At 35.7% G+C, this 21,517-nt stretch overlaps 1 protein-coding gene across 7 annotated transcripts in view; it reads right to left on the bottom strand.

Moving 5' to 3' along the window:
• CNTRL (centriolin) overlaps window positions 1-21,517 on the bottom strand; it is a 95,446-nt gene that overhangs the window by 20,035 nt on the left and 53,894 nt on the right. For 4 of the 7 annotated variants that reach the window (XR_011972094.1, XM_072631782.1, XM_072631784.1 and 1 more), the window contains 9 exons: window positions 21,271-21,419; window positions 19,425-19,605; window positions 17,170-17,483; window positions 10,200-10,399; window positions 7,320-7,512; window positions 2,732-2,862; window positions 2,345-2,485; window positions 2,024-2,147; window positions 832-996 (listed from right to left, as the gene is read on the bottom strand). Coding sequence is in view for 5 of the 7 variants with exons in the window: in XM_072631782.1 (XP_072487883.1) it covers window positions 832-996; window positions 2,024-2,147; window positions 2,345-2,485; window positions 2,732-2,862; window positions 7,320-7,512; window positions 10,200-10,399; window positions 17,170-17,483; window positions 19,425-19,605; window positions 21,271-21,419 (1,598 nt within the window). In the remaining 2 variants the exon portion in view is untranslated. Of the gene's footprint in view, window positions 1-831; window positions 997-2,023; window positions 2,148-2,344; window positions 2,486-2,731; window positions 2,875-7,319; window positions 7,513-10,199; window positions 10,400-14,444; window positions 14,575-17,169; window positions 17,484-19,424; window positions 19,606-21,270; window positions 21,420-21,517 lie in introns of those variants that run through there. The other 3 variants (XM_072631783.1, XR_011972095.1, XM_072631787.1) reach the window with 3 other exon arrangements.

Raw genomic sequence — 21,517 nt, 5'->3', positions numbered from 1 at the left:
ACATTTTTTGATATATTTATTGGTTTAACTAATTTTTTAAAACCTTTTTCCTCTTTTTTTTTCTTTAAAAAAATCTGTTATATGTGATACCTATCAGGGAGGGAGGGGAAGAAGATACTGGAAGAGATTCTTATGATGTAAAATAAAAAAGATACCAATAAACTGTACTTTAAAAAGGAAAAAAATGAATAAGGCACAGTTCCTACTTGCATGGAGTTTACTATCTAATATGTATGTGAGGGGGGAGCGGAGAAAGGAATGGATAACAAATATTCAAGTTAATAAAGAAATGGAATATTTTAAATGCAAAGGACAGCCCCAAACAAAGGACTTTTGAGATACATGAGGAGGAAGAGGTCGGTTCCCATAGGGAGATTGGGGGCAGAGGGCTGAGGACAGTGATAAAGGCAGGGTTTGTAGTAAATATTGCATCAATTTATTATTATGGAAATCAAGAAAAGGGCAGAAGTGTGTAATTGTTAAGAATGATAGGTAATTTATTCATCATGCCTGTGGCTTGAACAAGCTGAAAGGGACCCTAGGAAACACAATGTTAGAAACAGAATGTTACAACTGGAGAAGAATGTTTCAATGTTTGAATACAAAAATTCGGAACATGGCACAAAATATTAAAGACGGATTTTATAGATGAGGAAATAGAGGCCCAGAGGTGGTAAAATATTTTGGCTGAACAAGCTTCAGATGAGTTAAAACTCTAGGATGCTATAGTATGCAATTTTAAAAGAGAAATGAAAATATCTAAAGTAAATTCAGTGCATGGTACTGCAATTCTCAGAAGAAAACTGCAAAAAGATGCATCTAAAGACCTACCCTAAGTTGATTCCGTTTCTCTGTCACTTCTGTTTCCCCTAAGTTGAGGGCTTCTTGGAGGTCAGCTTTTGCCTGGTTCACACTTACTTGCAGCAAATGTAACTCTTCCTTCTTATGAGTTAAATGCATATCCAAGACTAACATTTCCTGCTGCTGGGCTGCTATCTACAAGGAAAGAAAGGAGTAAAGGCATTTAAAATCCAAGAATAGAGGTTGGCAAATTCAACCTCTATTGGCAGAGCCATCAGTTAGGTACAAAGAACAGAGGTATTCACTCTGACCCTTAATACATCCCATTATTGCTACAAGAACCAGGTAACTTACAGCTGGGCAATGACTTGTAGCTTGGTTAGACTGAAGAAACCTATACCTCGGAAACCTACGAGTAGCACATTAAATCCTCCAAAGTCACCAAGAAAAGTGGTGGCAGTTAATCTGGCAGAGTGGAAAGAATGGTGCATTAGGAGTCAGGATACCTGGATTCTAAGGCTCAATGACACACTGATGATCTTCACAGCCTCAGGTAAGATAACACATCATCTCTAGGCTGTTTCTTCATTATAAAATAAGGCAGTTGAATTGAACGATCCTTACCTTTCCATTTGAAACAATCTAGTCAAAGGTTTCTTCCAATTCTAACATTTTTTTACTACACTGAGTAGGCCTTCCTCCCTTATATATATTACTCTGGTCATCCTTTATGTTTGTTGTAACCTAACTTTATCACTATTAAAATATAGGCTAGCCTATATTATGATCTGAGCTATATTCCCTTTAGAGATGGCCCATCCAAAAGATGAGTATTCTGCAGTTTGTAATACATTAAAAAGGAAAAATAAATACATACATCTTAATGGTGTTTCAACTGCTAACTTTTATTGTGCAACATCAATGCTGTTATATTGGCTAAGCACAGATACATTTCAGATATGTGGTAGAGATTTCTAACAGTAGACGATATAGCTGATGTTTTCATAGTGCTATTCACAAAATCCTTTCCTAAAAGACCTAAGAGGTAGGTAGTACAAGGATCTTTTTTCCCATTTTATGGATGAAGAAAACTGTGACTCATATAGGTGGAATGACTTGGATATAAGGCTTGACTGAGTGGTCTGCCTTCAAGTCCTGTGCTTATAGGTTTCAGAACAGTGCAGATGTTATTTCCAAAGTATAGTTTAAAATAAATGCATACCTGATTATTCAGCTTTTCTAGCTCAACTTTTTTAGTGCAAAGATGTTCAGGCCCACTGATGACCTCAAGATGATCTTCATTACCATCTTCAGCAATTTCTGTGCCTGTCTGCAGCTTCTGAAGTCTATAAAATTCAATAACCATTTGAGTTGGTCCATCAGAAAGCTTGCCCAATATCCTGAAATCACTGTTAGTGACTCACCATCCTAACTCTCTAGCTTTATCTTCCACTTTGCCCCAGGTACTATAAGCTATAGGTAAAATAGATCATTTCCCCTGGGTATGGAAGATACTTAATGTTTGTAATGCTGATTTACTCACCCTTCAATCAATTTTTCTATTTTATGATTTAAAGAGTAGAAGTCAGGGTCTCTTGTAACCATGACTTTGTTGATTTCTTTCAAGATTTCTTGCTGATCGGGTATGTTCTGCCTGAAGTCCCTTCTATCAACCTGAAGGGATCTAGAATACATTAATATCTATTAATTTGGAGATAGGACTGTTTTTATATCCCTTCATGGCCTACGATATAATAAGTACTTAAAATGTATTCAAGTGTTGACAAAGTATTTGTTCAATTGAACTTTGTCTTTTTTTGAAAGTATGCCATAATATTATTTGATCATCCAACAGTATGATATTGCCTAGAACCAAACTGTTTTTCATTTATTTAACCCATAAATATTTGCTGTACTGATTCAAAAGTACCTTAGCTGCTGATCTGCTTTCATTAGCTTGACAGCTGTCTCTTGGGCTCTGCGCTCTAACTCTTTTGCATCCAGTTCTGCTCGTGACAAGTGCTTCTTGACCTCACTGTACCTCTGAATAGTATCTTTGGTCTAGAAAAGAAACTGTCATTAAGACAACCCAGTTAAGTGGCACAGAAATGATTAACCAACTTCCTCTGAGTGTGGTTTTGCCAGACCATAGATGCTACATTAATAACTGGGGCAGACTTAAAGAGTAGGAACAGCAAGGTAAGCAAGAGATTGTGAGTCTTGTTCTGTCATTTGTGAGCTGTGTGACTATGTGTAAGTCACTTCACCCTTAAAATGGTGAAAATAATGATTCGAGCATACTACCTACTTTTTAATAAAGCCCACCTCCTTCAATGCTTCCTTATGGTAAGGAGATCAGCTAGGGTATTTACAGGCGAGGCTGATGGAATGCACATCTCATATCCTACTACTAAGCTGCAAAAGCTTTAAAAATGGGTCCGGGCTGACTCATTGGCAGGGCATCACCCATTAGGTGAAGAACTGTTTTAGTCAGAGTTATTCATGAAAGCTGACACCAAGAGGTGGAGCAGTTCTGAATTGCCTGATGGCAGGAGGCACCTTTTATTTTTATTCATTTTATATTTCAGTGGTTCTCCCGGTGAGGAAAACTCACAGTACAAATGAAGATTGGCACTTGATTTGCAATTTACAATGTTATAACAGAGGTTCTCAAACTTTTTGGTCTCAGGACCTTTCACACACTTAAAAATTATCATGGACCTTCCAAAGAGCTTTGGTTACTTGGATTATCTATCTGTCAATGTTTACCATGTTAGAAATGAAAATGTCTTAGCATTATTGTGAAAATGGTTTTGACTTTAAGGACCCCTCAAAAGGGTATTGAGGACCTCCCTGGGGTCCCTGAACCACACTTTCAGAATGACAGTTAGAGAGTAACCTGGGAACACTGAGAGGCTAAGTGATGTCTGGTTACAGAGCCAGTGGTGTCAAAGGCAGGACTTGAACTCAGGTTTTCCCGACTTTCAGGCCAGCTCTCTATCTACTATGACAGGCAATTGTTCAGGGAATGTCTATAACAATTAAATAATGGACCTTTCAAAGTAAATCAAGGCAACTTTACTCACGGGATTCTGAGCAAAATGTGTTGTAAGCTATAGAATGCTATATAAATATGAACTATTGTGAAGCAAAATAAAAAATAAGATACTTTCTTCCTTGTTTAACAGAGGGGTGTGTGTGTGTGTGTTGGCCCTCTTTTTGTTCAGTTGTTTTTCAGTCTGCCTGACTCTTCATGACTCCATTTGGTGTTCTCTTGGCAAAGACACTGGAGTAGTTTGCCATTTCCTTCTCCAGCTCAGTTTACAGATGAGGAAACTGAGGCAAATAGGTTTAAGTGACTTGCCCAGGGTCACACAGCTAGTAAGTGTCTGAGGCCAGATTTGAAATCAGTAAGATGAGTCTTCCTGACTCCAGGACTGGCGCTCTATCCACTGTGCACTTAGTTGTCCCCTGACCCTCTTCTTAGTGGCTGGCAATCTCCATGATGGACAGCAGAGGCAGTGTCTTGTTGATCTTTGTATTTCAGCTCCTAGCACAAGTATATAGTAGGTACTTTATAATTTATGTTTCTAAAACACTTTTTATGGTTAGAAAATGCTATCTTCTACATTATCTTATTTAAACCTTACAACAATCAATCTTGAGAGGAAATGGTACTGGTGTCCCTATTCCCATTTTACAGAGGAAAAAAATGGAGGCTCAGGAATGTGAATGATTTGCCCATGTTAGTAAGTGGTAAAGTTAAGTGCTAGACTCATAGAATTAAAGCTAAACAAGACCTTAGGTCACCTCATTCAGCCTCCTTATTTGACAAGAGGGTTAGGTGAGTTAAATGACTTGATCAAGATCATACATGTAGTAATTAGTGGCAGAATTGGGATTTAAATCCAGGCCCTCTCATTCCAGATCTAGCATGCTTTCCACATCACCACACTGCTTCCCTCCAAAATTTGTTGCTTTAAGGAAAATTTAATTGCTACTAGTAAAAAACATGAGGACCTGGGCTTAAATGCCATACTTAAAAGAACCAGTGTCACCATGGGTAAACCACGGAAGCTCCAGGAGTCTCAGTTTCTTCACCTGTTAAATGAAAGGGATGGACTAGATGATTGCTAAGGTCCGTTCTAGTTTTAGATCCACAATTTTATAAAATTATTTAAAGGACACTTATTTTAAAAGACATTTAATAAAAATCCTTCTTATAGTAGTAAAAGCAACCAATATTTCTACAGCACTTTACTGCTTATATTCTTTATCTCACTTGATCATTGATTCTGGGAGGTGGATATCATGGCTATTATTCTCCCTGATTTATAGGATGAGGAAACTGAGGTCTAGAGATGTTATGTGATTTGTTCAAAGCCACAGCTAATTAATGCTAGAGTAGGATTTTTTTTACTTTAAATCCAGTGGTTTTCCACTATACCACAGTTGTATATTCCTACACATAAACAGATGAACTGGGTTCCTGTCTGGTACACAGCGGCAACATATGAAAGATATATATAGCCAGTGAATTGAGAATCTTTAAAGATGTTAACTACAATTACCTTCCTTTGTAACTTTTAAACTTTAGGCTATTAGCAACAATACCACAACAGAGTTCAACATCCTGAAAGCAAATACAAGAAAAGTCAAGCCTTTCACTCAGCAGGGCTTAAGTAAAACTGGGTCTTACCAACTTAAGTCAACCTCTTACACTTTTCATACATGGTACCCCACTTTCCACCTCTATGCATTCCATGCCTAGAATGTTTTTTTTCTCATCACCTTTAACTCTTAGCTTTCTTGACTTCCTTCAAAATTCACATCCTTTTCATCTAAGATTACCTTCCATTTATATTGTATATCTCTTGTATGCACAGAGTTATTTTCATATCATCTACCTCTTAAGCTCTTGGGGAGTAGAGATTATGTGCCTTTCTTTGTATCTGTCCCCAATATTTAGCACAGTGCTAAGTACAGACTAAGTGCTTTCTCTATATTTAATAAATGCTGACTGATGCATTGACTGAATTAGATTAAAACTTAGAAGGAGTTACAACTGGAAAGACCCTTAGAGATTCCCTAGTCCAAACCCTCATTTTACACTAAGCCCCAGAGGAGAGAAGTGACTTGGTCAAAGTCAGACAGTGAGTAGCCATTTGAACTCAGACCCTTTGACTCTATGTGCGAAGTTTTTTGCTTTATACTCTGTTGCTCAATGGCTACATGGGGAGGTAAACAGGAAGCTGATTTAGCAAAAGCAATGATCACATTTTAATTCTTTCACAGGAGAGGCAAATGAAGTATAAGCAAGGTGAACAAAAACCTATGTTAGGCACAACATGAAGAGAAGCAGCAAGGGGCTCTTTTTAATATGACTTTTTTAAAAATAGTTTTTTAAAATCCATGATTTTATGGGTACTCTTCCTACTAATAAACATCACAGCATCTTAATACTTTATTTGATCATTTTATTTGATGAGTTGCTGTGGCCAAAAATTCATCAGCCAGTGGCTCACCCTCTTGTAATGAGCCCTTTTTGTCCTCAGGTTAGCCCTTTGTGTGAAAGGCACATGGTACATTTCTGGTCCTTAGAACCTTTCCAGATTTGTTAGATTTGTTAGAACTTCAGCTATGTTGGCATACCCTTTAAGAATCCAGGGTCACCAATATGCCAGAATGAGCTAATGAGGAAGACTTAAGTATTAGTTTATTTTTAATAAATACATATATTTTTAATGCCAGAAAATTCTGATGACAAAAAAGGATTTATTTTGTGTTTAGTCAAATCAGGTATGTTTTAGTGATGGCTCAAAGCTTCTGATGAATACATACGAATCTTTATTAGAATTTCATTTTCAGACTATGATAGCGGCATACAATTTGTCCCAATTTTTCTTGTAGGCCTTTGCTAATTTCAACAGCAGAAACATGTTGATAATTTCACCAAGAGTTTAACCTAGGACAAGTCACTTTCCTTCTCAATGTGATCAAGAGTGTATTAGTAGGTCTCTCTTCCCACATCCTCTTTAACATTTACTATTTCAATCTGAGATAACAGACAAAACCTCAGAGTTGCTTTAATTTGAAATTTTTTTTTTTAATTCATGAATTGGAGCAGTTTTTTCATCTGTGAAAGTGAGGGTTTTGAGACAGTCTCAAAGGTCCCTTCAGTTCACAGTCCATAATTCTAGTAGGGGGAGTCAGATTTCTGAGTGACTTTTTTGAATCTTTAGAAAGTTAAGTTTTTCACAACATCTGACAAACTGCTTGCAATATATGCCTTACATAAAAATGATAATGATGATAATGATAACGAACATAAACATTCATGAGGTTAAGGACCAAAATGTCTTCGGTTTCATTACTAGTTATATGTAACCTTGCTAAAGGATAGTAAAAGAAATGAAGCAAACAAATCAACCTTTGGAATCCTCAAAAGCCCTACAGTCAATGGCTATGAGCTTTCTGGCTTAAACTACCCCAGTATAAGAAGTGAGGCAAGAACGTACTTTCTCTTTTGTGCTGGAAAGTTCTGTTTCAGCTTCAGCTAGGAGTCGGTCTGCTTCTCTAAGCTCTGCCCGACGTTTCAGCAGAGTTGACTCAATGCACCCAATTTCATCTATAATTTGGCCGTGGTGTTTGGATGGCGCATGTATTCCTCCCTCAGTAACAAGACTGTCACCATATCCTTCCATGAAATCCCTCAAAAGAAAGAAATAAATGAAGACAAATGATTGGAAGGATGGTCATTGTTCATGGGTGAGCTTCACTAATATGCTGTAAAAGACAATAATAGTTAAATTAAGGTACGGACAGCATTATAACAATCATTACTTTAAAAGGTAGACAAAATAAAGCAAGATTCATTAGAAAGAAGAAGAAAAGGTCTAGCATCTCAAGAAAAAATTTTAAAATGAAGGGGTAATTAATACTTCTAGACATTAAAGTATAAAGCAGTAACCATCAAAAGTAAGTAGTACTGGTTAAAAAAAAAAAATTAGACATCAGAACAGATGAGAAAAGCAGGAATCAGAAACAACTAAACCCAGTAGCTCAATATTTAATAGACCTATGCACAAAAACTACTTAGGAAAAGACTCCCTATTTAATAAGAGCTGTTGGGAAGAACTAAAACAGTTTGGTAAAACCAAACCAGTACCTCATACTATATGCTACAATAAGTTAGGACACGTGACCTAAATGTAGAAGGCAATATCATGGGGGAAAAAAATGAGGTAAAGAGAAAGAAACTCTTTTATAACTGTAGCTAGGGGAAGAATTCTTAAATAGAAAGTAGAGATGATCACAAAAGATAAAAGAGATAATTTGGATTACATGAATTTGAAAAGCTTTTGTACAAACAGAATGAATGCACTAGAGACAGAACTATCAAAATAAAAAAAATGCCAAAAATATTTCTGATAAAGATCTAAGGAAATAAAAAGGATAAAAAAAGAATAACACAAAGATCAAGATCCATTCTTTAAAGACAGTCAAAGGACATGAACAGTTCTCAAAAGAAGAATTTCAAAAGACTGCTCCAATTCATGAATAAAAAAATTGCAAATTAAAACAACTCTGAGGTTTTGTCTCTATCTCATAAATGGATAAAGATGATAAAAAAAACTAAAAGGGTAAATGTTAAAAGAGAATGTGGGAAGAGAGACATACTAATACACTCATGGTCAAGCTATGAATTGGTACAAACATTCTGGAAAATCATTTGGAATCATATGAGAGAAGTCATTAACTTCTCTTATCTTTTGATCCGGAGAGGTTCTACTGGTCGACGTATATCCCAAGGAGGTCACAGACCAAAAGATCTCATAAAATTTTCACAGTAATATTTTTTAGTGTGTTCTTTTAGCAAAGAACCTGGGGAAAAAATGGGTATCCATTAATTAGGGAAGGACTCCATAAACTGTGGCATATGAATGTAATGGAATATGAATATGAAGAATTTAGAGAAAAGGAATATAAACTGACACAGGGTGAAAGAAAATAGAATTAGGAAAATACTATATATAATCAAAAACAATTTAAAAGGATACAGTGTTGAATGATTATAATTTTAATTCTGGTCCTCAAATAAAAGTGAATAATAAGTCTCCAATTTCACTGGTGAAGTGAGGTGGCTATGAATATGGTATGTGGTATACTGTCAGATGCAGTCAAAGTGTCAGCTGGTTTTGCTCAACTGTTTATTTTTTGTTATAAGGGAAGGTTTTCTCAAAGTGGCGGGGATGGAAGGGATACATCCAAGAATGACTGATATTAAAACAAAAGTTATTAATAAAGCTTCTTATGAACTTAAGAATGTTAGACACAGAGGCAAACTAAGTTATATCTGAATTAGTTCTTATCTTGTAAACCAGGGGTGTTTCATAGACAAAAGATGGCTCTCTCATCAATTCTCTAGAATTGATAGGGCTTCAGAAACAACACCACCACCACTGCACTTTGAGCCAGAGGACCCAAGGTCAAATCTCATCTCTTCTATTTACTAGATACTCACTGAACCTCAAGCACACACATCACTTCTCTTCTCTGGGCCTTGGCTTCATCAGGCATAAAATTAGGGGATTAGATTAGACAATCTTGCAGATGCCCTCCACAGTGATAAATCATTGCTTCCTATGATCTCATGACTTCTAGATAACTATCACATGAGATTTCTATCCCAATAGATTATTGACAACAGAATACACACAGTTTTAACAAGCAAAATCTATAATGATCTGAATTTAAAATGACATTGCAAAAATTCATTTTCCCTTAACTAGCTTAAATAATTTCTACTCCTCCTAGTACTAACACTTGAAATGTGTATAGCACTTTAGATATAGACTCCTGCTAAACTCAACAAACATCCTTTATGATGTTATATGGTGGTATGGAGGCTACCCAGTGGGGTAGAAGTTCTGGTGGGAAGAGTCTACCAAGCAGAAAAAGCTTTGAGAATGAGTTTGGCAATGGCTGTCTGAAGACCAGTGTGGCTAACTGGGAAGAGGATTCATTCCAGAAGGCTGATTACCAGGTACTGAAGATTTTTAGCCACAGTAATACATGAAAAGCCATCTACTGAGGTACAGGAGACTGTGAGTTAAATCAGTGGGGGAAGTCCCTACACTGATGAAATCAGACTCCTCAAGCATGAATATGATACACATTATGTTCTTCGAACTTCATAACCATCCTGTGAAGTAAGTAGAGCAGGGCCTATCATTATTATTATTAATTTTATAGAAGAGGAATCTAAGCCTCAAAAAAGAGAAGGACTTGCTCACTGTTACAGTTTGTATATGGCAGAGCCAGGATTTGGACCTAGATCATCTGGGAAGATCAGTGTTCTTCCAATTCATGCAGTATCTCCAAATGCATGCTCTTACTTTCGCTTGCTGTGTTTCTGGAGGTTTCTGTGGATTTCTGCCATTTCTTCTTCTAAGTCTTTTCTTTCAAGCAAAAGCTCTTCAATATTTTGATGAAGTTCTTCCATTTCTCTCTTAGCCTGCTGCCTTGCTGCCTTGTCTTCCTGTCTCTTAATTTTGGCATGGTGTACAATGTCTTCCAGCCTAGAAATCTCATTCTCCTAAATAAAGAGAAATGCAACAATCAGACAAAAAAAGAATGAAGTGCTTTTCTTCCTTTAGTACCCATAACCAAGTGTATTGTTTTGAACATGGCTACACTGCAGAAAACCTATGCTCAGCCTATAATCAGTATTCTTTGTCAACAAAAGCTTATTTTTTCTTTCAAGAGATCTCATTTTTGTGATAGTGCTTACCTACATTTGGCAGTAATCTATTTGTTGTCCTAAGGATAATGCAATCAATCAGTTAATTCAATGAAGTCATAAAAAAATAAAATCATTCAGATCACCTGGTCATTTCTTCTGGTACAGATAAGAAATGGCAGATTACGTGGATTTTTTACTTTTTAATTAAAATGTCAATGTCAAAAAAGGCAGTGTGGTATAACAGCCAGAGGGCCAGCCTTAGAATGAGGAACATCTGGGTGCTAAGTACTGCCTGGACTCCTGGTTATGTGATCCTGGACAAGTCATTTAACCTCCTGGTACCCCAGGCTCCTCTCTATGACTGTAAATTGCAGTGCAGTTGCTGATCTGTATTTGCAGAGGAAGTGATCAAATAAATCATAGGTTGAGACAAAGAAAGGAAAAAAATCACTGTCAAAAGGCATAAGATATATAGCACAAGGAGAATTATAGGATTCTATGTGAAACTATCTTAGAAACATACGGAGCACATCTGTATAAAATATTTTTATCTTTGTAATTATAAAAAAGGGGAAATAAATGTGTTAAGTTCAATAATTGGGAAACAGTTTAATAAACTGTGGCATATGAAAACAACAATTATTACTCTACCATGAAAATGACAAATTTGAGGAATACAAAGAAAAACAAGAAGTTATACAAAGTGATGCCGAGCACAATAAGAAAAGTCAGGACATACAAATAGTATTTAAAAACAACAACAAAATTTAGGAAAGCATTAGAAGAAAATGATCAGAAAGGGAAACACAAAGTTTTTTGTTATTTTGTTAGTTAATATACACGTTTCAAAGCAAACTATAAAGAATTTAAAATTAGTGGTTTTATATATGACTATTTATTTGAATGTTTTTGTTAATGATGACTGTTCAGATTTTTTTAGTCGCTCTCATGTTTATCAAAAGGAAAAAAATACAGGGCAATGAAAAATTACAGAATAATATTAATGAGGACATAGTCTTGTATTTTTTCACCAATGCCATTCTTTTTAAATATACTAGGCTATTATCAGATTTACAATTTCCTTTACCTTGGAATGGTGGTCACAGGGGAAGAGGATTCTCTGTCTGTTGCAATGTCGTGGGGGATTGCCTCCTCGCTGTGCCCTGGTGGGGAGCCCCTGTCTCACTTTGGCCTGGTAGGTGACTTTTCCCTTTCTTCTCATAGCTCCTCAGCCAGAGACGTCCTTCCCATAGTACTTCAGGCATGGATCCCTGACTAATTCTCCATCACAAAGTAAAAAATGACACAGTATTCTTTTGTTGGTGTGTGTCACCCAGCAGGGTCTATGCTGTGATGGTGGGGGAGGGGCTTTTTTCAGATGGTGGCACAGCAATGAAGTAGAGGGGCACCCCAAGTTCTAAGGTAGAACTCAGAATCCGTGTTTCCTTAGAAACAATGTCATAAATGGCGGCTGGAATTAACAAAGTGAAATTACAGGTCAAATTGACAAGAAGGGGCTGGTCTGAGCACCTGGCCACCACATGGAACTGTTTCCAGTGAAACAATTTCTGAGTTTCAAACAACTGACTTCTAAGCAAGCTTTCAGAACACAGTCCACTCAAAAGTTGGGTAAAGTGTTGCAGATAGAATATTGGATTTGGAATTAGAATATCCGCATTTGAATCCCAGCTTTACTTGGTCATACTTTGGAAAAATCATTTAACCTCCTGGAACATTAGTAAAAGGGATAAGATGGACTCTAAATTACCTTTGTGCCCTAAACCCTTTAATTCCTACAATGCCTAAATTTAATTATGGGGAACCAGAAAAATACTGAGCATATATCCTTAGTAAGGATAGGGCAAGAAATCCTGAAACTTTATACTGTGGCTGAACTCTTTGCTTTGAATAAAATGTCAATAAATAATCCTTGAAAGTATCCACTATTTAGGAGGGACCTTAGAAATTATTTAGTTCAAGTACAGAGGGGGAAAGCTGAGGTGCAGAGAGAAATGACTTACCTAAGGTCAAACAAATTACATATTAGAGTGGCAGAGCCAGGATTCCAATTCATGTCTTTGGATTATTAGTACAATGTTTGTTTTCTACTGCACTGACAATCTTTTAAAATTAATTTTTAAAAACGCGCACAACCAATAGCACCAGATAACAAGGTTGTGCTAACTTAAAAAGAGATAGCTTCAGATCAGTTTTTTTCTGACTCCTCTAATATAATTTGTTTTAAGTAATGGATGTAATCTTTTTTCTGATCACTAAGTAATGAGAACAATGTTGTATTTAAGAGTCCTCACTCTAAGACATTTCATGACATTTTTCATTTTTCCCATTACCTTCATCATAAATTCTGATAAAAAATTTGAGTTTTGTTTCAATATTTCAATGAAATTCAACTATTCTTTGAGCACCTGTTACGTAAAACATATTGTAATTTTTGCCTAGCCATGGATCTGCCTTTTAAAAATGTAGTTATACAACAATTCTACACTTCAGGATCACTAAAAGTAAATACAAATTGGAGAAAATAATAATTAAATATCACATTTCTTCTGTATTTAGGAATGAGAGAAACTAGATCATTGGTCTTCATTATTAAATATTTTTGCTTTTTTGTTTCTTTAAGCTTTCTGGTTTTACTCAATTGACCATAGTGGACACTGATTTCAAAATATTTATTGTATATTTTGGATTCACCTAGACATATATGACACAACTAAAAAAATTATGCTGTGGATAAGAGATTTAAGTAACTAAAGGAAAATTCACTGTTTGTGTATAGATCGATTCAATATAGTAAAAATAAAATTACTCCCTAAATTAATTTACAGACAATGAAATACCAATAAAAATACTGATGGTTTTCTATATGGAACTGAGTAAAATAATAATGAAACTTAGGGAGAAAAGCAAAGAAACAAAAATATCAAAGGTTAATTTACAGAAAAAAGAAAGAAGAGCAAAGGCAGACTTGGCCTCCTAGATTTTAAACATATATAAAACAGTTTTCAGTAAAACTCTCTGGTACTAGTGAGGGAAAAGAAAAAATTCACAGAAAAATTAATGTTTGATGAACCTGCAGCCACTAAAAAACCAGAGAAGGTATTATTTAATAAACAGGAAAACTGGCTAGCAATAGGGCAAAAACAGATTTAAATCCTTAGTTCATGATATACAATAATAAATTCCAAATGGATCATGGAATTAAGCATAAGAAAATGAACTATAATAACAGTTAAAAGAAAAGGAAATAACATATTTCTCTAATTGTGTAGAAGAGATACATTTTAACATAGTAAACACCTAAGATTGGGGGAGACATGGGCATGTTTGTAGGCAATAGGGAAGAATTAGAAAGGGAAAGATTGAAAAGTGAGAGAGCGGGGATGATATAGAGGGGGCAATCTGCTAGAAAGATGGGCTGGAATGGGATCACTTGTGCATGGAGAGGGGTTTGCAAGCAGAAAGGCCAACTCTTCATGTGAGATATGGGTAGAGGAGAAAGTGGAGGAAAACATATATCTTAGTGATATGAGAAGAGGAAGAGGGACTAAGACAGAGTTCTTGGTGAATGGCCTCATGTTTTTTTAAAAATTATTTTATTTGTTTTCAGTGTTCTACAATCACTTCCATATATCTTAGATTTTTCTCCCCCTCCTTCCCTGAGATGGTGTGCCATCTTATATAGGTTCTACATATATGTTCCTACTAAATACATTTTCACCTTAGTCATGTTGAACAGAAGAATTAAAATAAATGGGAGAAACCATAAAACAAAAAAAAATCCAATTCCATAGTTCTTTCTCTGGATGTGGAAGGCATTTTGCCTCAAAAGTTCATTGGGAATTTTTTAGGTCCTTGCTTTGCTATAAAGGACTAAGTCTACCAGAAAAATTCCTCACACACTGTGGTTGTTGCTGTGTACAAAGTTCTCCTGGTTCTGCTCCTTTCAATCAGCATTAGTTCAAATAAGTCCTTCCAGGCCTCTCTGCAGTCTTCCTGTTTATCATTTCCTATAGTACAATAGTATTCCATTACATTCATATTCCACAATTTGTTCAGCCATTTCCCAATTGATGGGCATCCCCTTAATTTCCAGTTCTTGGCCACCACAAAGAGAGCTGCTATAAATATTTTTGTACATGTGGGACCCTTTCCCATTTTTATGATCTCTTTGGGATATAGTCCTAGAAGTGATATTGATAGGTCAAAGGGTATGCACATTTTTGTAGCGCTTTGGGCATAGTTCCAAATTACTCTCTAGAATGACTGGATCAGCTCATAGCTCCACCAACAATGAATTAGTGTTCCAACTTTCCCACATCTTCTCTAACATTCATCATCTTTCTGTTTTGTCATGTCAATCTGTTCTGTCAATCTGATAGGTGTGATATGGTACCTCAGAGTTGTTTCTAATCAATAGTGATTTAGAGCATTTTTTCGTATGACTATAGATAGCTTTAATTTCTTCCTCTGAAAACTGCCTTTTCATATCCTTTGACCATATATCAATTGAGGAATGACTTGTATTCTTGTAAATTTGACTCAGTTCTCTATATATTTTAGAAATGTGGTCTCATGTTTTTAGTTTAGTACAAGGCAAGGTTTTCAGCTGAGAGGGTGGGAGTGACAGATCCATGAGAGGTTTGTTGAGGTATGAAAAGCGAAGAGGTAAAGGAGAGGAAACAATCAAGGATGACTTCAAGGTTAAGGGCCTGGGTGACTAGGTGGATGGTGATATCCCCTTACATATACAGGGGTATGTTTGGAGGGTTTTATGAAGGAGAAAAGTAGAAGAATATCCTGGAGGCCAGTAGATAACAGGAACAAGGATGTAAACAGAAGGCTACAAATTGGTGGAGTGAACTTTAAAGGAAGAAAGGTCAGTGGGATGTGGCAGAGAGTCTAAAATTTTCGATGGGGAATAAAGTATATGCTGATTTTTCTTTCAGGTCTGCTGTGTAGGAGGCAAAAAAAAGGAGCAAAATTTCCTGGAAAGGGTGACCAAAGATGAAATGTTTTCCATGGAGAATGTGAGAAGAAAAGTTTATATATGACTAAGTGGTGCAGTGGAAGAGGATGAGAGAGAACAGTGATGGGGGAAGAATTAGGCTTAACTGACTAAGGGCAAAAATGAGGGAGCAGATAGAAGGAAAGGAGGTTTCACACCAATAGGTGGCAATTCTAGAGGGTAGGAGATATTCACAAGAGATGAAGACTTACAGGAGAGGAAATACAGATATTTCAAATAATCATTTGGAAAAATATTTTCCCTCACCTATCAGAAGAATGCAAATTAAAACAATTTTGAGGTACTACTCAACATCTACCAAATTAGCAAAAGTAATTTAAAGTAGACAAAATTCAATGGTTGTGGAGAAATAGGTACACTTAGACGCTGTCAATGGAATTCCATATTGGAAGAAACTTTTTGGAGGTCAATCTCTTATTATAGCAAGAATTTTAAATACCAATTTAAACCAATAATCTCATTATTGGAAATCTATTCTAAAAGTGTCATCAGTTAAAAAAAAAAAAGATTTCTTCTAAATACATGTAACAATTATTTGAAATTCCAAAGAACTGAAAACAAACATCCGATGAAGAGCTAAATAAACTACTGTATATCCACATAATAGGATCCTACAGTACCACTAAAATTATAAATATAAGGAATATAAAAAGAAACATGAGAAGACTTTATGAAGTAATGCTTAGGGAAGAAAGCAAAATCAGGTTACACACTACTATGGTTACATTTTTTTAAAATGTATACAGAAATATAGAGAATGAACAAGAAGAAAGAAGGATAACGGGGAGTAATAAATTGTTATGGACATATATGTAGGAATTTAAAAAGTCTTACTAGCTGTAAATGTATATAATTATTTCTTTGCTTCTTTTGTTTAAAGTTAAGCAAATATTAAATTATTCAATAAACTATTTATATAAAACCTAAAATACAAATGGAAACTGATTATTTTATATTTTCTCTACCAAAATTACTTATAACCAATTGTGCATCATATATTATTGGGTGCACTGAATAATTATTTCTAGACCAATCTTTGTTCTCTACATTAGTTGAACACATATATTTTGCAAAAGCAATATGTACAGCAAAGCTGATGGATGTGCTGCGGCCAGTCCTCAATAATGTTTTTTTTCTTTTTTCTTTCTGGAAGCCCTTGGTTTGCTTTGTAGAGTTTCAAGGTTTCAAAGAACACAGTTTAAGAAAAGCTGGTGGGTACAGGGTGAAGCAAATGATTTTCTTTTTTTGTTTTGTTTTGTTTTTTCTCATGGTTCTTTCCATTCATTCTAATTCTTCTATACAACATGATTAATACTAAAATATGTTTATTAGGATTGTATATGTAAAGCCTATATCAGACTGTATGCTGTCTTGGGGAAGGGAGAGGGGGAGAAAATGTAAAACTTATGGAAGTGAATGTTGAAAACTAAAAATAGATAAATTAACTAAAAAAAAAGAATAATCCAGAAAAACTGAGCAGAATTTTTTAGGAGAAAAGTAGATATTTCATGAAATAAAAAACTTCTAAACATGAAAAGAAAAGCTGGTGGGTACCATATCAATCTTTTTGACTTACCAAGTTATGATGTTCAGGTACATTGCAGTGAAGGACTCCCATCGGAATGAGTGGGATAGAAAAGTGAGGAGGAGGAGGGCCATAAACAATGTGAGTTCCAGCAGGAGGGGGGCCATAAATAACTGTTCCAGGTTCAAATGGTCTGCCATTGATTGGTACAGGAGGAGGAGGAGCATATAGCACAGTTCCCTGAGGGACAGGTGTGCCATCTGGAAACACAGTATAAATAACAGATCCAGGAGGAGGTACAAATGAAGGGTCCACTTCACCATCCAGTTCACTTTCTTCTTTGCTATCTCCTCTATCTCCGTCACCTGTACAGAAAGAAACAGAATGAGATAACCAACATTATTACATTTGTGTTCTCTACTTTAATTAGTTAAGTCATAGAATCTTGAAGCTGATTTAAAAATCAACTTAGTACAATTCCAATTTGAGGTATAAATCCTTTTTCCAACATCTCTGATAGATGGTGACGTAACCTCTAATTGAAGACCTAAAGGAAACTTACCACATCACATCACTAGGTGGTCATTACCAGTGGTGCATTGTTTGGGAGTTCTTCTCATACTGCACTAAAATTTGACTCCTTGTAACTTCCACCCATTGGTAGTAATTCTTGTGCTCTAGGGCCACATAGAATAAATCTAATCCCCTTCTCTCATGATTATTCACCCTTCCAACAGCTGAAGACTATAATAATGACTCTTCTAAGTTTTCTGTTCTTCAGATTAAACAACCAGAGTACCTTGAGTACTCACGAGATGAGTTCAGCGCCCCCCCCCACACTATCCTGATTACACTTCTTTAAATAAGCTCCCACTCATCAACCATGCTTCTAAGGTGTTGAACATACAAGGGAAGGCAGTACTTCATATGTGGACTGAACAACTAGGACAGCAGGACTATCATCTTCCTTGTTCTGGATGCTATATATCTATTAAGGCAATTAAATACAGATCTTCAGCACCAAGATTACAGGCATTTATAGAATGCTTTTAGGTTAATATGTTATACATTTTACATACATTAACTCAGCTGATCTTCAAAACAATCCTGTAGGCAATAAAATCAATGTGGTGTAGTCACTGCACAGAGTGGTGAGCCTGGAGTTCAGAAGATCTAAGAGTTGAAACCCTGTCTCAGATACTTATTAGCTATGTGACCATGGGTCATTTAACTCCTTTTAACCTTAAGTTTCTTCTCTGTAAAAAACAATAGTGCTTGCTTCACAGGGTTGTTTTAAGGATTGAATATTTATAAAGCACTTTGCCAACTTTAAAATACTATTTAAATATTAGCTGGTACTATCCTCTTTATTTTACACATGAGAAAATTGAGGCTTGAAAAAAGTTAAATGACTTCCCAGGGTTACAGTGAATGATCTGGGATTTGAACTCAGATCTTACTCCTTACTCCAAATTCAGCACTCACAGTGAGTGAACAGAGAAGCAAACATTCTATTAGACAGACATTCAGAGATGGAAAAGGTCATACACAATGGAATGTCAACTAGTCAGGTGAATATTCTTTTTACCTAGCATCCTTCCATTATAACATATGAGTTGCTACATATAACATGAGTTCCTTCATATATCTGCACATGGAGCACCCAATATAATAAGAAATTGGCAATAATATTCATGTTTCTACAGTACTTCAATACTTACTAAAGTATTCCTCTTACAAGAACCCTGTGAGGGAGGTAATATGAACATTATGATCCCCATTTCACAAAAAAAGGAAACTGAAGGTCAGAATGGAATAATAACTTGCCCAGTCATATAGCTAGGACATGTCAGAGCCAGATCTTAAATCCATTATTCCAGAATCTCAGAATTTGAAGGTTCTCCAGAAGTCATCTTTTTCAAACCACACCTAAACAGGAAATTCCTCTAAAATATCTCTCACGTACTCATGCAGCCTCAAACTGATTCCTGGTCCAGGATCTTTACAATATATCCCAGTACCTCTCAGACACTTTGGTTTATGTTTTTGAAATAAAGTATCCAAATTATATACTTTTTAGTTTCCTCAATTGTAAACTAGGGATAATAACAGCACAGTCCTCACAGGGTTGTTATGAAGATCAAATGAAACAATATTTGTAAAGCACTTTAGCACAATGCCTGGCACACAGGCATTTCCTTCTTTTTTTCTTTACTGAGCTGTTACTTCACTTACACATTTTTGCTAACAAGATGTAAATTCTTTTTCTCAATGGTCAGAAACTGAATTTATGTGATCCAACTGACCTTTGTTTGAATAAATTTTAGGCAGTCCACTTCTGACTGGAGAATAAATCCAACATCCTGATGCAACATCTTTCTTCTCAATTTTCTTGCCATGGCCATACTCCTTTTGCAATGGGATAAAGGATGTGTATTTTAAGCCAATACCAGAGTCTTTTGTACTCTGAGACCTGGGACTAGAAACCTAAAACAATTAACAACATAACATTTATGTAAACCAAATATTCATTTCTCTAGAAAATTGTCTACAAAGTGATTCTTTTGCATCATAAAAATATAATCCCATTGGTCACCAAAGAGAAAAAAATCAGACATTAATATACAGTATCGGTGTTTGACTAATAGGAACTAAGTATAAAATATAGTATCTTCAGGAATACTGCAGTTAATCACAGTACCTCCTAACTTGAATGACCTAAATTACAGAATGTTACAGCTTAAAGAGACCTTAAAAATTGAATATCAGAAAGGTAAGAGGGATCTTAAAACACAGAGGGTTTCAAATTGAAGAAATCTCATAGATCACCTAATTCCATTCAATCCAAAAAGCATTTAGGAATCCCAAGGCACTGGGGGAAAAAAGGCAAAATGAAAAACAGTTCTTGCCCTCAAGGAACTTATACTCTAAACGAAAGAGGTTCGATCTCCTATTTTATGGAGGAAGGAAATAAGGATTTACCTAAGGATTGAAAGGAAGTACAATCCTTTGAAAGGAAGTGATTTACCCAAGATCACACAGCTAGTTTGCATCTAATATTATATCATCATTGAAAAACACAGACTGAGACTGACTACAATATATCAAAAATTTCAGTGGTCAAGTTTAAGTTGGAGTATTCTGTGAAAATGAATTGGGTAATAATATTTGAAAAGAATCCCCTCAAAAGAAAGTGAGGAGGTATTTATTGATTGGATTTAGGTATGGAAACAAAAATTTTAATAAAGAGAAAAAGGGGGAAGTTTGTGGGAAACAAGGAAGTTCTGTTTCCACAGTTCTGGGTGATTGGAGATGTGACCTAGTACAATGAGGTGAAGATCAGAAACCTACTGAGCAAGCTAGATGAGTTGTTTGAGGCAAAGCCCATCAGAGAACATGAAGTCATATGGCCAGGAGATGGTGGACTGCGAGATTCAAAGTTTGGAATTCTATAGGAAGCCTAGCTTATCCTGATCTTGTTGTAGACTTTTGGTAGTCATGCTGGAAGGTACCTGTTTCTTCAAGAGAAGGAATGTAGAAGGCCTTCCCTCCTCTGAACTCCATTTTAAATAAATTTTCCTTGATACCTTTTTGTGTGTCAAGTGCATCTCTAACATAATTAATTTCCCTTGTAAAAAAAAAAAAAAGAAAAAAGAAAAATATCCCCTCAAAAGTATTACATATTTCTTGAATCAGCATGGTACAGTAAGGAAAAAAAAAAAACCCCAAACCCTAAAACAAAAACAAACTAGACATGAAATCAAAATACATGGATCCAAGTCCTTCTAGCTTTGTGATTATAGGTAAGTCACTTTATTTCTCTGGGTCCCAGTGAAATATAGCTATGAAAACTACATCTAAGAAAGGGAACGCAATAACTATACTACTTTGAAGGGTTGTGAGAAAAGCACTTTGTTTTCAACGTTAATAAAAATAAATTTCTTTGGGAAGTTTCCATTTATTTTCCATAGACATTTAAACTATTAAGACCCTATATTTACTTTTTTGCATAGAAATTTCTGGTCTTTTATCTGGGGGTTATTCTCTGATTCGCCACCATATTTAGGAAGAGAGTATATACTCTGTCACTTTCCCATAGGAGAGTCATGGTTCACCCCTTCATTGTGCCCCATTGCCCAAGAGATTTCATACTTTTGATGATGATGATGATGGCATAAAGTACCAATATCCTCGTCTCTTGAAAGGATCTGCTATGCTGCTAATGTAATCATTCTGGTGAGAAAGGGTACGTCGGAGCTGTGTAATTTCATCCAACAGACTTTCTATTTCTCCTTTGTTGTCTGTAAAGAAATTGTGACACTCTCAAAAGTGGGGGACATGGCGTTCATTTCTTCAAAACATCTGCAATGTACTAACCCACAAGAGGCAATGAAGCTTA

This window comes from Notamacropus eugenii, chromosome 1, assembly GCF_028372415.1.
Source record: "Notamacropus eugenii isolate mMacEug1 chromosome 1, mMacEug1.pri_v2, whole genome shotgun sequence".
Lineage (NCBI taxonomy): Eukaryota > Metazoa > Chordata > Mammalia > Diprotodontia > Macropodidae > Notamacropus > Notamacropus eugenii.
The sequence above is the reverse complement of the archived record's forward strand: the minus strand, read 5'-3'. Positions and strand labels throughout refer to the sequence as shown.